Here is a 16,499-nt window from a genome sequence, read left to right as displayed (position 1 = left end):
CTGACAGGCAGCTGGGACTCGTAGCAGTCCCTGATGACACACCTTTCCTCTCACCCTTACGCTTACACAGATTCTCATACACACATTCATCGAAAGAGCTAGCACAGAACTATTTTATTTTTTCAGTCTGCTCATCTAAGGGAGACGATAAACAAGTCAAGCATGTGCACAGGATGTCTATTAGTGTATTGACATATTGACAGGACAGATGAAGGCCGCAGACTCCACAGCTCACTCTCTTTGTACTTGTAGTTGCTCCCCTTGTTATTGTGCTCTTCCCAGTCTCTAGACAATAAACTCTCATCCCTGAAACAGTAGCACCTCTGTGCGTGTGCGTGTGTGTGTGTGGATACACACCACACCATATGGGGTTAAGCTGTGGGGCTGTGGCCTGGTCTCCAGTGAGCTCACTTGTGTGGTACCCAGACCCTGAGCAACCCAGTAACAAACGGCCTGGCTCTGGGGCCCAAACCAGTCATGTGGTATCCCAGCTGGGAAGAGAAGCAGGGCTCAGGTGACCTGTTTTTGTGCTGCTAGCTGGGCTGTAACAGATCCTTCTTTAAACTAGCAAGCTGCCTCCCCGACAGGTGCCTTCAGCTCCCCTAAACCTCCCTAACATCCTTCCTGTTCCTGTGTTACAATAGCATTCATGGGTTGTAGCACAAGGTCAAATAAAGAGATGTGCCGTCCAGAGTTTCCGTTAGCCGGTAATTACCGGACTTTGACCGGTAAAATATGCTGAAGACCGCCAAATCTAAATCTCTCCGGTCAAAATGTCCAGTCAAAAATAATTTGCCCTTAGCACAATACCGCCTCAGTTCCAATGTCTAACATTTAATATGGAGAAAGAGATGTCATGTATGGGTTGATTGTGCGTTGATCTGTTGGTAATGCCACCGGTGGGCATGTAAACAAATGCATAATGCTGCACTATACTTTGCGGCCTCACCCGGTTGCATAGCGACGCTTATTGTTTAGGTGTCTTGATAAGCAGGTAGTCATATCATTAGCTAGAACTAGCTAGATCTGATCGATATGGACATAAATGCGAGTGAAGTCTAATCTGACGGGAGAGAGAGAGATCAGCTGCTGCTGACGAGTCGAGACGCAGCTCTGCATGATCACATGCAGCGGTGAGCGGACAAAACACACACTTCAGGTTAGAAAATCACACTTAGCTATTTTAATTACCTCTCAAACTACCTAAACTAGTTATATATTTATTTTTACTGTCGGGTCACTCATTACTGGATCCGCGAGCTGCTTGATACTGACGGGCTTTTAGGAGAGAGAGAGAGCGCTCCGTTTATTATTCTCGTGTTATTATAAATTACTGTACACTTTTGAATAATGTAGTTAATCTACTATAGGCCTAATTAGTTTTTTTAATATTGAATCATATCAATTTGTTTTAAAGCAAAGAAGACCTTTGACCGGCACTTTTCCTCATTCTGTCCGGAAGATTTAAACAGAAATGTTCACCGGCAAAAAAAGAATTCTAACGGAAACTCTGGTGCCATCAATGTTGGTGATGTAACGACACTGCGGTCCAGGCGTGAAATTGATCCTTGAACATTGTTGTAATGGGGCCTGAGTTGTTCTTACTGTTCTCTTGCCATGAAGATCCTGAGTTGCCTCAACCTATTTCTCCTTACACACATGTACAGCTTACATTTTAGCTGCACATTACATTCTCCCTATGCTGTAATTAGATTAAAGCTGCATATGTGTGTATTCTGACAATAGATCAAGAGACAATCATATCAGCCTTCACAAGTTCAATTACAGTGTAATATCGTATACGTATGTCATTTGCAGATGTTAAAGGAATTCACTCTAGACCACACAGAGCCCGGCTGTGATACTCTGTAAGCGAGAGGGAGATGTAGAGATCGTGCCCCAGGGGTTCTCCCGAACAGACATTACTTCGACTACAGGAGGGCTGCCCCATCATTGCTGCCAGATCCTGTGTTCCGACTGACTTTAACTCACCCAGTCCCCTGGCTGTTTGAGCTGAGCGCAGAGGATTTGGTTGTGCATTTTTACTGTCCTTTGGATGTTGTATTACATCTCACATCACAAACATATAAAAACATGCAGATAAAACACGTGGTAGCCTGTTGTGATTCACCTTTTAAGTTGCATGCTCAGTGAAATGATCATGTAATGTAGCCGCTAAAACCTCCTAAATGTTGTTACTCTTTTTTTGAATTGCCTGCTGCACGGCTGGCTCTTCTCCTTTTACCTAGTTAAAGGACACTGCAACACTGCTGTCTTCTCATCATCTGACTCCTAAATTGCCTGATCTTTACAGTCTGCCGAGTATTGGCTTTCACTCTCAACTGCACAGGTCCTTTTCTGGCCACAAAAATAGCTTGGGTGGACGCTCACATCCATATCCCCTGCTGTATTGATGTATGACTTCACCTTCAGTGCTTCCAGTGCAGAGGGAGTGCAGGCAGCCATGGGCACACTGATTCATGAAGGACAGGGCACTGTGGGTACCGTGAAAAAGAGGGCCAGGCCCACATTCCATCTGGGTCATGTATCCTGAGTACATTACTGTATTTCTATGAGTTTGTATGTTTGAGCTGAATCATTGCAGCCGGCTACTAGGACGGTGTGAAGTCACATCAGCTCGGAGAAGGGGGGCTGTGGGATTCAGTTGGAATCCCTCATTTTCTGTTGCTCCTCCTTCTTATCGGAAAACATAATCTGCGACTTGACTGTTAAAACCAAGAATGAAAACACTTACACATTCAGAGCGGTAGTAATAAACCGAGGAGAGAGGACAGCTGTTGAGTGTGTTGAGCGGCACGGTTTTTGAGTGTGGTTATGTGGATTTTCCCTCTCTGCCTTTAGTGCGGTTCGGTCTTAAAAGGATAGTTATTCCCCACACAATGACGTGACTGTGTCCCCGTGCTGAGAGGGAAGGAGAGACTGGGCTAAGCTATGTGCTCCACTCCGCCACCCAGAGTCCATCCAGGGTCTAGGCTGTGTAGTGTCACTGTCAGACAGACCCCATGTACACCTCCCCCACCCCGCTGCCCTCTGAAATGGAGGGGCTGTGGATGATTTCTAAAGCTCCCTACAGTGCGAGGAAATATGCTCAGAGCATGAGTGCATGAAAGGTGAACGGTTTTATAGAAAAGAGACATGCTGCCAACCTAAACCACTTCCATCCTGTGGCGTGTTTGACTATTGTCCACTTTTGCGACATGTCTCTCCATGTCCCTCTCCTACTCGCCCTCCCCTGTGCATGTTCCCCATTTTCCTCACCCCCTCGCTTCTTATGTGTTCTCATAACAGCTTTGGATTTTGCCAAAGGTGGCTTTAAATGGACTCTCCTGGGCTCCTTGTAATTAGGAACTGCGTCTGTGACACTCCCCTTTCCTTTCGCGCTGCAATACAGTCTCAGGTTTATTTAGGAAATGCACAGAGGAGGGAGAGAAATCCGGCTGGGCGGGGTGAATGGGCACAGGAAGGGGGGCTGGTATTTTTTTTTTCTTTTCTTTGGCTGCGCTTCTGCAGGGTGAAAGACGTCTCTTCTAGAGGAAGTAGGAGGAGCAGGCAGAGGCAGTCACAGCGCTGCTCAGATTTACTCAGGAATGCTGCTGTACTGTACTTGTTTTTCTTTTTTCCACCCGTCTTTTGTCAGTCTTGACTATCTAGCTGCAGTGCAGCGCACGTATGTTTGCAGACAGCTCTTCCTTTATAGGTGGAATGTTTGAAAGGACAGAGCAGGGGGTTATCTGTGTTTGTGCGTATGTGTTGAGGGGGGTTAACACAAGCTTGTGTGTGCATTCCTTAGTTGTGACAGCAGGATTCCCTGGATGAAGTGGAGACAAACCCAGTGGGAGAGGGACAACAGGCTGTATCGGAGGAAAGCTATTTCCCAGATCTAAAACGCAAGGGGCTTCTAAGATAATACAAAGAAGGGGGAGTCCGTAGTTTCAGTGTTTATGTCAAACAGACCTTTCCTTGTTGAAGAAAATTGTTCTGGATACATCAGCTCCCATCATGAAATTCCTCTGCCTGTTATAAAGCCCAGTCACTGCACAACGAGTCAGACTATAATTTGTAGGGTGATCCCATCAGTCTCCCTGGCAAACACACATAAACACAAGGGGTCTATTTCCCGCTATTAATTAGGTCTAGAGCTGACAGCTGTCATGTCTGTGAGCCTCTCGCCAGTCCTGCTGGCTTAAATAATGCATTTGGTTAAATTAGTATCTGAAATATTCACACGGCTCACTTTTACCATTTAGGGAATCTTTTGTTGTTCATTTCATTTCAAATCTTTATTTATCCAGGTGTATCCCATTGAGATCATTGATCTCTTTTTCAAGGGAGACCTGCTCAAGTAGGTTCCACATGAAACATAAAAACACAAACAGAACAACAAAAAGGACATCATACAGCATCAGATCTCTTTAGTTGTGTTTTTTTCACATGTGAAATATGACTTTCTCTGACAGCTAACATGATAATGAAATAAAAGTTTCCTGGAGAGACATGTGTGTCTAGGCTAGGCCAGAAGAATAGGCAGATGCTTTGCGTGTAGAGACAGGTCCTTGGTGTGATGGTGTTATTGCTTGCCAAGTATATGGAGTATGTCCCTCAAAAATACATGACACACATCCCGGCTTTAAAACCCCTCTTCCATCTACATCCCGAGCCATGATCTGAGCCTTTGTTGGGCCCTAGTGTGCACCAGGCGGAGGTGTGACCTCCATACTATTTTGTCTCGGCATCTGTCCCTCCCATTAATCCTGCTTATCAACAGAGCTCTCCGTATCAGGGGCAGGCACACTGACACATATGCTCCCGTCTGGTTTCCCCATCAGACACAAATACATGGCTTAATATTCCCATCAATATTATTGCTAGTGTATAAGTCATTAGTCCAACCAAGCTCTTACTTGGGGACAAAAGGGACACTACGTTCATCGCTGGCACCTAATGCATTCTATTATTGATGACTTCATCTTACAACATTATTTTCAATGTTAATAGCTTGAGCTGTAAACAGCGGGAGGCTGTGGCTCAGTGGATAGTGTGCTGGACTTGGAATCAGGGGGTAGCAAGTTTGAGTCCCACTGCAGTCAGCATGTCGTAGTGTCCCTGGGCAAGACACTTCACCCCAAATTGCTCCTGTGGGGATTGTCCACAGTACTGAATGTATGTAAGTCGCTTTGCATAAGAGTGTCTAACAAATGATATGTAAAATAAAAGCTGCTCTTTCATTACAATGTGCATGGTTTTAAAGATTTTCTGTGTATATTTTATTGGGAATAATGCGTGTTAGGGCTTAGAATGAAGCAGATCTCTTTAGTTGAAGGGGGAAAAATGGCCTCTGTGTGTTGTTGCGTTTTTCCTCCCTCCTTTCATGGCGGCTGGCTGCTCTGTGTTCTCTTGCTCCCCTTTGTGGGAGCTTTCTTACAGTGCAGCCTTCTTCATTCCTGGCAGATAGTGTGTAGAGGTCGCTTTAGCGCAGTTAACATCGGCAGCTCGGGCTTCACCTTACAACACTGTATACTCTCGCTTTTCATAAGTCAATACCTTTTGTAAGAGGGGAAATTCCTGCCATTCAATTCCCTGTCAAACACCGTTCTTCATCTGAAAGTATGAGTAATGCATTGACGTGCTGGAAATACCCCGTTTTCGCTATGATTTGTAATTTCACGTTTGCTAGATAATGCATCTTACAATGCCTTTTTGTGGTATGAAGGAAATTACACATTGACGATATGCTCATCAATTTATGCCAGCAATAATGCTTTCTATGCAATAGAAACTGATTCTTTTGTGTCTCTTGTCTTTTTGTTCAGGCCTTGTGGATGCACTTAGATGTCTGCAATGACTGCTGTGGCTGGCATGCCTCAGTGTTTTGGACTCCCATTCTGTGGACTCAGTAGGACAAGAACTGATCAGCAGAGAACGTCATGAGCATAGTCATTCCAGTAGGGGTGGACACAGCAGACACCTCATACCTGGACATGGCTGCGGGCTCAGAGTGAGTAACACACCAAGCCTTCTCGTTTCACACCTTCTATTCCCCCTAACTCCCATCTTCTCCCCTCATTCATTATTGCATACCATCTTTGGTGTTTGCCAGAAGATCAATTATACTACCACTGCTCTCATCTCTTGCCCCTCTTTGGTTTGGCTGCACACATGTATCTTACACTCTTAGCAGATGTAATATGATTACATGTGTCTCCCTCTCTTCTGTATATCCAACATGCTCTCTCTAATGACTAAAGCAGCTATGGCTTCATTCAAATTCGGTTTACCCACACAGATCTCCTCTCCTACATTTACAAAGTTATGGGAAAAGAGTTGTCAGTTCAGTGCTTAGTATCTGCTCTAATGGATAGTTCAGCTATGCCATTGATTATACTTGCACTCAACTATGGCTTATCACATAGAAGTTCTCAGTATACAGCTATAAACCTTATCAGCCCATGTGGAACTGGCAGTAAGCCTAGAATGTAGATCCATGCCCGCCAGCTGTGTATTACACATTATGAAGTGTACACAAGTTATCAGAAAACAGGGTTAGGGTTCGCTGGAGCCACAGTAAGAAAATATGCAACTATTTCAAATCAATTATCTGTTAAGGTAATGTTGCTGCAAAATGGCAGAAGATGCTATTTTTAGACTCTGAAAAATGCATATTTCCTTCTTTTTTGTTTGATCTATATATAAAATGAATCTATTAGAATAGACACTGCCTTGAACTTAGAGAGACATGGATGAACATGTATTACCTTTCTGATATTTTTAAGCTATAATTAAGAACATAATTCAGTGATGCAAATTAGTCGTTTTTCGACGCCTCCCGCTTATTTAACGCTGCTTTGCGTGACTTGTGTAATTCGTGGAGAACCGAAGATTTTTCGTTTTGGGGGGGGGGGGCGGGGTCCGTTAGTCCGTCCGACGGACAATTTCTCACTTCAAAAAAGAAGAAGAAATCTAGATCGCAAAATAATTAAACAAGCGAGTGCCTGTTTTTCCTGGCCAAAGGACAGGTTCCTTGAACACAACACGAGCGTAACGTGTCGTAACGTGGTTATGTCTCGTCTGAAAGCAAGGAGTGTAGACTAGACTAGAGTGCTTACGGAGAGCACCGGAACGCCGCTCCAACTCTTCAAATATTGCAGTACCCATAAGGAGCCGTACACATGCTGCAGTGTTTGCGAGGCTGTGTCTTTAGTTGTAAGCACAGTGGCGATCTGTTGTTATTAGCATCTGGTTAGCTAGCTATGCTAACGTATTTAAAGAGCTTTTCTACAACCAGGTGGAAGAGAGTTCTCTCCTGAGAGGCTCAAATAACCTCAGCTCAGTGAGGTTAAGGCACACCTTGATATGATCATTATAATTATTAATGAGACATTAGAGACTAAGTGAAAAACGGGTATAAAATACTATATGACAGTAAAAAAAAAGTTGTTAAAAATAAGTGATTTGTAAAATATCCAAAAAGAAAGATCTGCTTACAGTTCTGTTTCAAATGGGTGTTAAGAGATGTATCCATAGATCTCCTCATGTTGCTCTCAAAGTGCACCAGATTGATGCTTTTAACTTCAATATTTAAAAAAAAAAAAAAATCTTCCCGGGGGAGCATGCCCCCGGACCCCTCTAGAAGAGGTTAGATCCCCCCCACTTAAATCATATTCACATGGATACTAAATACATTTGCACACATCTTGTGTCCATATCTTTTTTTTTTGGTGGTCCTGCCACACCGTGCACATGCATGCATGCATGCATGCATGCATGCATGCATGCGCGAGTCATGGTAAGATATCTGGATTAAGAGGTTGCTTTTTCTTTGCACAGCATGAAAGAAAGGCCAAATGAATTGGCTGTGATTTTAGTTTTTTTTAAGCAGAGGTTGAGTTCAATAATTTGTACGGCCCTCGGAGGATGTTGTAAAAATTAAAAGGGAAAAGGTTCTCCACCCCTGCTGTAAATAATAATAAAAACCCTTGATTTATAACTTAACATCTCTGTCTCCTATTGATCTGAGTATATTATAAAGAATAGCCAGTTCATTGAAGCATTATAGCACAGGCCTTTGTCAGATGGTATATTACGCTGTTTTTTTCCTGCTTCGAATAGTTCTCTCTTTTTTCACCATACCTGTGTTTGCATCACTGATAATTGCCAGATACATCAATAATAGAATGAATCATTAGTGTCCGTTGTAGTGAGTGCACATCCAACAAAAGAATACTCAAGCAAGATCTTGAACATTTAAAGTGATTTAGAGCTGTATATATTCTGCTTTCTCCCTTGTGCTATGGCCTGCATACCAAGTAGATAACATCATATTTGATCCTTTACTAATGCTTTAGCTTGATGTTTGCACATGTATATGCTGTATTGAGTCAGTGAAACAAAAATGGTGCATGGAGCCATGGCAACAAGCTTCCTAATGCCCCTCCTCTCTGTTTCCTACAGTCTTGTCAAGGACATTGCCGTGACTTTTTTTTCTGGTCAAATAATTGAAGCGAGAGGTTCTAGTATGAAAGAATAACACACGTCATCAACTTGTGGAGGGGTTCCTGTCTCTTTAACAGAGAGAGAGCCCTCCCCTCTGCCTTCATCAGAGCTGTTGCGGAGACGACTTGTGTTGCCATGGTATCTGCTCCTTGCCCCCCCTCCCTCCGCACTGCGCAGGGCCCGTTGCCATGGTCACTGGCCTGAGTGACAGCTGGTCCTCACATAGACATGGGGTTTTAAATGGTCCCTTCGCGTCCCCCTGCCCCCCCCTCCTCTGCTCCACGGAGCTCTGCTGCCACCGGGGGTAGGAGTAAGCCCTGACTCTCTCGCTCACTCTTTGTCTGCCCAAGCTCTGCATCCGATCGCCTGCTGCAGCTTTTTTCAGAAGCAGATACAAGCTTGGAGGGGGGTTTCCACCTGCTGCTGAGCAGGACCCATGCAGGCCAGAGGGACCGAGCGTAGCTGGACACGCACTCACGTCTCTGGAGAATTGTTAGCGTGCCAGCCGAGTCTAGAGTAGCAGGGCTGGTTACTCACCAGCGAAACATCATCACGTCCCTTCCACATCCCCCTGAAGTCTGCAGCAGCGTGACCGGCTGTTGGCTAATGCAGTGTGTATGTGTCCACGGTGACACACAGCTCGCCGTGCGCACACACGGATGAGTACGTAGTGTTGCCATGGCAGCAAGTGGGAGCTCTTTAGGAGCGAAGGCGTTGCCTCTGGCTGTTTCAGCGCTGCTCTTTTCTCTCCTGCTGTTGATCTCTCTATTCTCAACGCTCGTCCACTCTGCCTCCTCACCCTCTCGCAGCGGGTGTTCACGTTTTTAATGACATCTGTTCCTTGTTAAATACTCTTTGACGTGTACGAGCTATAAATAGTGCATACCTTGTAGGGCTGCACTTTGTAATTTATCTTTTTTTATTCTTTTATTTTTTATTGTCCTCATGGTGTCAGCTTGAACAATAAACACATTAAAAAAGCTTTCAATATTGCAGTCAAGAGAATACTTTAGAAAACTTCACATTCAAATGTTACAAGCATTTTATTTGTATTGGTCCCTTTTGTGTTTGGTTAAATTGGTACAATAAAAAAAAGGAATTAATTTCCTTATTTTTCATTCAACAAATAGTGAGTTATGTTTTAACACTATTTTGGAAGCAGCATCAAGGCAGAACTGAAACACATTAATATCAGTTTATTTTTGCAAGTGATATCGTTATCGCGTATCTTCCTCATATTGTGCAGACTTGATATCGAGATGCACGCCTTCATTTTAACTTCCCAAACATTCTCCCTTCTTTCTCTCACTCGTCACCTTTTCTTTTGCATCATGACGCAATGCCTTTGCTGTTCATCTTCAAGTCTGATCAAGACTGCCTGTATGTCTGCAACACTCCTACTTATGTGTACTCCCTAGGCCCTCCTTTCCACTTCCCATGAGTAGAGACATGAATGATACAAACCCTTCTGACACATGCACACTTACATGCTCACTTCCTTCTTACGGAACAGACTGGCTCACTTTTGCGTTCTGCATGAGTTTTTGTCTGTGCCTCATTTACTGATTCACTGCTAGGTCAGATGGAAGGAGAGCAAAAAATAACTTTATAAATAATTTCCTCCTTCAGCCACTTAATGATACATGATTTGGCTAGATCCATGTATTATAAAATGTAGACTTTGATCTGGTTAATCATTAATAGTACAAAGTTAGTGAGCCTAATGCAGCCAACTATGATTTTAAAATTCTCCCTCTATCTTTTCAGCCAGGCTCTTTCCTCATTGTTAAACAGTTTAGATTCCTCCGTTTGGCAGTTAATCTGTTGTGCACACACGCACAAAAGCGCGTATAAACACACACACACCTTTCCCCGGGATCCGCCTCCAGACCTCATGCATGCACTTACGTTTTCACTTTGACAGTCATTACTTGAGCGGCAACGCACACAGGAAGTGTTGCACATTGCTCCTACAGCATGCAGCAAGAGCGAAAGCTCTGAGAAGGGCTCACACAGGTATCGTACCACCACTTTACCTCACTTTACAGTACTTTAATATTTCACTTGTAGCATTAATACTTGCTTCGGCTATAAGTAGTATCTCCAAACTTCTGTACTTGTTTTCTGGGTTAGGGTAAGAAAACCTGGGCAGTTTCAAAAATGCAGAAATGCTGCATGGCCTGTTCAGAGTTGCCGTAGTCAGTCTTTTGTACCTATCCTACCCCGTATACCTCAGGCTGTCCAGTATGCTTAGTGAGCTTTTCATCATGTTCTTTACCTTGTTTATGGAAGCTTATTGGCAGTATCCCTGACACATTTTATTGCTGTAAGGTGTACTTTTAGTGTTGATTGATAGGCATACTAAAGAAGGAAACAAGCTTAACAGCTGTCACGTTTCCCTACAATCCTTGGTTTTCATTTGTGTCTGATCTTAGAACAGTTTTCTGTACAATACTATGTGAAACGAGGAGAATCCAGTGATGTTTCACATTCTTGAGCCATTAACACATGTGAATATCTGACAGTCACATGAAGAGCTACCGCACCTTGCCTTTAAACTCCTTGCATGGTGCTTGTCCTGTAGTGTTTCCCGCTCTTCCCTTTTTATTCCCTCTTCATGCCGGACTTTGTTGTCTCATGCCACCCGTTTTTGCCAGTTCCACTTCCCTCTTCCTCTATAGCCAACTGAAGAATAGTTTAATGGTGTCAAAGTAAGGGTGGGTTGGGTCTGAAACGGCCAAACAGGCTTACTCCTCAACTGCATTGTTATCCTGTTGAAAGTGGATCTACTGGTTTGGTATGATGGTTATGCGTTTTTTGTTTTGTGTGAGTCTGAGACAGCTAATTTATAATGACATGTTTATTATGTGGTTTCAACGGATGAACCACAAATCACTTTGACATGCAGTATTGGTAGAATTTGTCGGGTCTACATTTCTGTCTGACCAAGATGACAGTATGCACAGCCAGTCGTACAAGAAGTACTCAGACCTATTGCCTAAGTAAAAGTACCTGCATATCCCTGCATTCCAATTCCAAATTAAGTAAAACTGCTGGGACAATGTACTTAAAACAAAAGAAAAAGATCTCTCAGTATTAACTATGTTGAAACATTTCCCTTTTATCAGATATATGGTAATATATGATAAAAGAGAGTTCTGCCATGCATGTGTCTTATCTTTTCTCTACACTCTTATCTTTGCGCTTTATAAAGAGCAGATTGTTTTACCTCTTAAGGTTATTAACTTGAAAGCATCTTAAAAGAGGAGGACATGTTTGTCAAATCCAGTAACTATAGCTGTTCATCTAACAATGTGAAAAGTATCCACCCATCTTATGGAATACAGAAGAAGTAAACAATAGCATGATATGGAAATACTTAAGTAATATATACATCGTAATTGTACATAAGTCAATTATTTGAGTAAATGTACTTCTCACCACTTTGTGTGCATTGGCCTGCTGCCCCAGGCCCCCTGACAGTGGTACTGTTTAAAGCATCCATATTCTCCCCACTCTGCTGCTGTGTGACCAGCAGTAGCTACACTGCTTCCCTGCTAAGCACACTGACGCACACACACTTCCTCACACTGTTAGAGGGAAACACTTACTCTATGTAACCTTGTTATCTGAGTTTTTCAGTGTACAGTAATGTGCCCTCTTTGTTTGTTTTGCTGCTCAGCAGACCAGAATCGGTGGAGGCTAGCCCTGTGGTGGTGGAAAAGTCCAGCTACCCACACCAGATCTACAGCAGCTCTCAGCATTCCCACAGTTACATTGGCCTGCCTTACGCTGTGAGTACACACACTGTTCTTCACCATGTGACAAATGACCTATACACCTTGAGCCCTATAAAATAATCATATATCTCCAACGGTCTTTTCAAAGGATTTTATTGTGAAGCATTATTTCAAAAGATAACAAAACATGTTATTGCCCTGCTTTCTTTCATATAAAGAAACATGAGTCAAAAGACACAAGATAAACCCTTTTTTTATATAAAAATAAAGAAATCTAGGAATTATTTTTAAAATAAAAAATATGGTAAACATTAGATGTGACAGCATTGAAGTGAAGGTCATATTTTTGACTCAAAAAACTCAAACACATTCAATCACTACTTTAAGAATGTGTGATCTGTTATACTGTAATAATTCATGAAAAAATAAAGTGAACTAATCTGCAGTTGTAGTCCAACATGAAATAGTTTTCCTTTCCCATATTCCTGGGAATCAGCAGTTGATACTATTTGAACCCCATCAGGGTTGAAGTTCTTTCACCCTCACAAAAATGCCTGTCTCTTACCTATATCTCAAGACACTTAATCTTCCCTCCTTCCATCAGGACCATAACTATGGGGCACGGCCCCCACCCACTCCACCGGCCTCCCCTCCCCCCTCCATGTTGATCCGACAAGGAGAGGGGGGGTTGTTTGTTCCAGGGGGCCAGGACGAAGCATCCAGGGGCACCACACTCAGCACCTCAGAGGATGGCAGCTACGGGGCTGACATCACCCGCTGCATCTGTGGCTTCACCCACGATGATGGCTACATGATCTGCTGTGACAAGTGCAGGTAAGATACAGGATCAAGATCTGTATAGGATTCACACATATGTCCCTCCTGTGGCCCTCGCTTTCCACACCATTGATTTAATATTTTTTTGCTTTTCATTTTTAGTGCATGGCAGCATATAGACTGCATGGGCATCGACAGGCAGAACATTCCTGAGACCTACCTGTGTGAACGCTGCCAACCACGACACCTGGACAGAGAGAGGGCCATCCTGCTGCAGACCAGGAAACGGGAATGTTTGTCTGGTAAGCAAAATTGCACGGATGGATACAAAGCCCCTAGTCCTCACCTTATTTGTTTTGGTTAACCTTTTGAAAAATCAACAAATTTACTGAGTATGGACACAACGTTTGGTTAAATTTGGTTAAAAGTATGTTGTTTTTTCCTAGCTGCATCCCCCGCTGTAACTTGCAATGTTGTACAAAGTCTTAAAGGTTTGGAAAACTGTCAAGACAATCTGTTTTTTTTTCAAGATTATAAATATGCTTTAATTTGCATATATATTTTAAAATGCTTGATTTTCAAAATGTTCTATGTTTTATCTGAAAAATAAAGCATATCAAATCAAATTCACTCACCAGTCTGAAAGAATTATCTCAGAAAACAGTATTTTTTTAATTAGTGGAATTGGCTGAATGCCATTCTCTAGAGTCTGTACAAACCCCAACATGTTGAGGCATTAGAAGTTTTACTATAACAGCTATTCGATATACCTTTTACTTCTTCTTTTATGGGCCTCCCTGCTGCTGCTGTTAATGGCGTCAGTGAGCGAGTAGGTTGGAGGTGATGTTAGGATGCATTGTCCTCCCCCTGCAGCCTGTCAGCCCCAGCCTGGGACACACTGACACCTGCTGGACAAGAAGCAAACTCCTGCAGCAGCTCTAGCTTTTTATAGCGTTGTTCACTTCTCTCTCCTAATAACTCATATTTGCTCATTCAGATGGGGACACCAGTGCTACAGAGAGTGGAGATGAAGTTCCCCTAGAGCTCTACTCCACCTTCCAACACACACCTACCAGCATCACTCTCACCACTGGGCGCCTTGGCAATAGGCAGCCTGATAAAAAACGCAAAAAGAGTGGTGACAAAGAGCCTCCAGCTTCCTCTGCCCGAGCTAAAAAGGTCAGATTCGACTTTGAATTGGTAATGAACCCATTTAACAAGCATAATATATTCTATTCTTGAATCTCAGTTTGTATTAAATTCCTTTACTTCTCCTACAGGCCTTCCGAGAAGGATCCAGAAAGTCCTCCAGAGTAAAGGTAACCTCACAGAATAAAACCCCTCACTGTTAAGATTGCTGTTGTTGTCCTCTGTGTGAACCAACCACTGTAATGTTGTTTTTTTCTCAGGGTGCAGCTCCAGAGCAGGAGCCGACCGAGCACCCGTCTCTGTGGGAGAACAAGATCAAAACGTGGATGGAGCGCTACGAGGAGGCCAGCAGCAATCAGTACAGTGAGGACGTCCAGGACCTGCTGCGTGTTAAAGAGCAAGGCGACGGCAAGAGCCTGGCATACAACACGCACCCTGCCTCTTTCAAACCGCCTGTGGAGGTATAAACGGTTTGCAGTCTGTACAGTAACATGTCCAAAACGATCCACCCTTAAAAGAATGTGGAGTCATTTGATGTGCCTGCCCCTGATCTATGCTAATGGCTGACTGTCTCTCTCTTACAGAGTCAAATTCAGAAAAACAAGAAAATCCTCAAGGCGGTGCGAGACTTGGCCCCAGACTCCCTCATCATCGAGTACAGGGGAAAGTTCATGCTTCGACAGCAGTTTGAGGCCAACGGATACTTCTTCAAGAGGTCAGGAGACTTATCACTTATCACAGGGATCTCTCCTTGAAGAATGATAATAGAATACTGCTGTATTTTTCAATGCGTTTCCAACAAATGAAGCACTATTAAGGGCTATGGCCACTTGTGCTTTTGATTTAAATGAGTAACATTCATGCATTTCCTCTTTCAGGCCATACCCCTTTGTTTTGTTTTATTCAAAATTTGATGGACTGGAGATGTGTGTGGACGCTCGCAGCTTCGGCAATGAGGCACGCTTCATCCGTCGCTCCTGCACCCCCAATTCTGAAGTAAGTAAAGATTATTTTAAAAGTGAGCTCTTATGCATAGTTACATCACTCCTATTTATCATGTTTTTTTCAACCTCCCCCAGGTGAGGCACGTCATTGAGGATGGGATGCTGCATCTGTACATCTACTCATTGAGGCCTATCATCAAAGGCACAGAGATCACCATTGGTTTTGATTACGACTATTGCAACTGGTGAGTTTCTAAAAGAATAAACCTTGGCAAGTAGCATGCTGATCAAATGTCGCCTTAGAACTTCATATTTGTTCTTTTTCTTTTCTCTTATAGTAAATACAAGGTAGACTGTGCCTGTGTGAAGGGGAACCAGGAGTGCCCGGTGCTCAAGCACAACCTCGAGCCCACAGAGAACCTGGGCTCTGGAGGCCGGCGCCGAGGGAGTCGCAAGGACAGAGAGACGGTCCGGGACGACCTGGGCCAGAACCAGAACATGGGTTTGGACGGCGAGGGGAAGAGCAAGAGCGTATGTGACGGCAAACAAAGGAAACTCTCTCCTCTCCGCCTCTCCATCTCCAACAACCAGGCAAGATTGCACTTTTTAAGAACATCACACTGATGCACCCAGTTTCATCCTTTTTGAACACTTGACTGTTTACATAACTACATAACACAACTGTTAAAAAGGCATATTTATTGTTTATTTACGTTGGCCCTTGTGGTCCATGCATGTCATTTAGTTTGGTCTTTGTTGAATGTTATTTGCATGTGTTTTCCATTGTTAGTCCCTCTACATCCTCTTTAGTTCCCTCTTGTTCTCATCATCCCTTTCTTCATTCACTTCTGCCCCCACCAACTAATTACTTTTACAACATAGTTCAGATTCATTGCACAAGACACCTTTATGCCACTTGTCTGGCAGAGATGTGTTGCATTGTATGACCCTTTTGTGCAATGCACTCTAAGAATGGCGTTTCTCTTGGATGTGTTAACAGCAACAGAAATTCTCCTCTGTCGTAGTTCCATAAAAGGAATGCTCCCTTGACCAAGCCAAATTGTTACAGATTGGTTTCTTTCAGCAGCTTGAAATCAGAGAGATGGTGTTAGTGCAAAGTGTTTATGTATACTATGAGACTGTGGTTTAGACATCCAGAAGTTGTAAGGAGTAGAGGTGAGATGATATGTCCCAACTGAGGAGAAAACTATTACTTTATTCATATCTATCACTATTATGTTAGCTGCCACAAGGTGTGTTCTGGAAGAGGGTGCAGGTACAGCATGGTGTGCTCACAGTGGAACAGTTGCTATGATGTGTTTTAGATTAGTTAACCATTCATTATCAACATAATTAGACCAATGCCAAGTTTAAAGCA

At 43.3% G+C, this 16,499-nt stretch overlaps 1 protein-coding gene across 10 annotated transcripts in view; it reads left to right on the top strand.

Annotated features, from left to right (window-relative positions):
- Window positions 1-16,499, top strand: part of kmt2e (lysine (K)-specific methyltransferase 2E) — a 33,822-nt gene that overhangs the window by 5,548 nt on the left and 11,775 nt on the right. For 3 of the 10 annotated variants that reach the window (XM_079652874.1, XM_079652880.1, XM_079652877.1), the window contains exons 2-12: window positions 5,832-6,016; window positions 12,194-12,305; window positions 12,856-13,085; window positions 13,191-13,330; window positions 14,026-14,207; window positions 14,309-14,347; window positions 14,438-14,638; window positions 14,762-14,892; window positions 15,056-15,173; window positions 15,257-15,366; window positions 15,460-15,712. In XM_079652874.1, the coding sequence (XP_079509000.1) occupies window positions 5,946-6,016; window positions 12,194-12,305; window positions 12,856-13,085; window positions 13,191-13,330; window positions 14,026-14,207; window positions 14,309-14,347; window positions 14,438-14,638; window positions 14,762-14,892; window positions 15,056-15,173; window positions 15,257-15,366; window positions 15,460-15,712 (1,587 nt within the window). In that variant the 5' untranslated portion in view covers window positions 5,832-5,945. Of the gene's footprint in view, window positions 1-5,831; window positions 6,017-12,193; window positions 12,306-12,855; window positions 13,086-13,190; window positions 13,331-14,025; window positions 14,229-14,308; window positions 14,348-14,437; window positions 14,639-14,761; window positions 14,893-15,055; window positions 15,174-15,256; window positions 15,367-15,459; window positions 15,713-16,499 lie in introns of all 10 variants that reach the window. The other 7 variants (XM_079652879.1, XM_079652871.1, XM_079652876.1 and 4 more) reach the window with 3 other exon arrangements.

Source organism: Notothenia rossii, assembly GCF_949606895.1.
Source record: "Notothenia rossii genome assembly, chromosome: 10".
Taxonomy (NCBI): domain Eukaryota; kingdom Metazoa; phylum Chordata; class Actinopteri; order Perciformes; family Nototheniidae; genus Notothenia; species Notothenia rossii.
The sequence above is the reverse complement of the archived record's forward strand: the minus strand, read 5'-3'. Positions and strand labels throughout refer to the sequence as shown.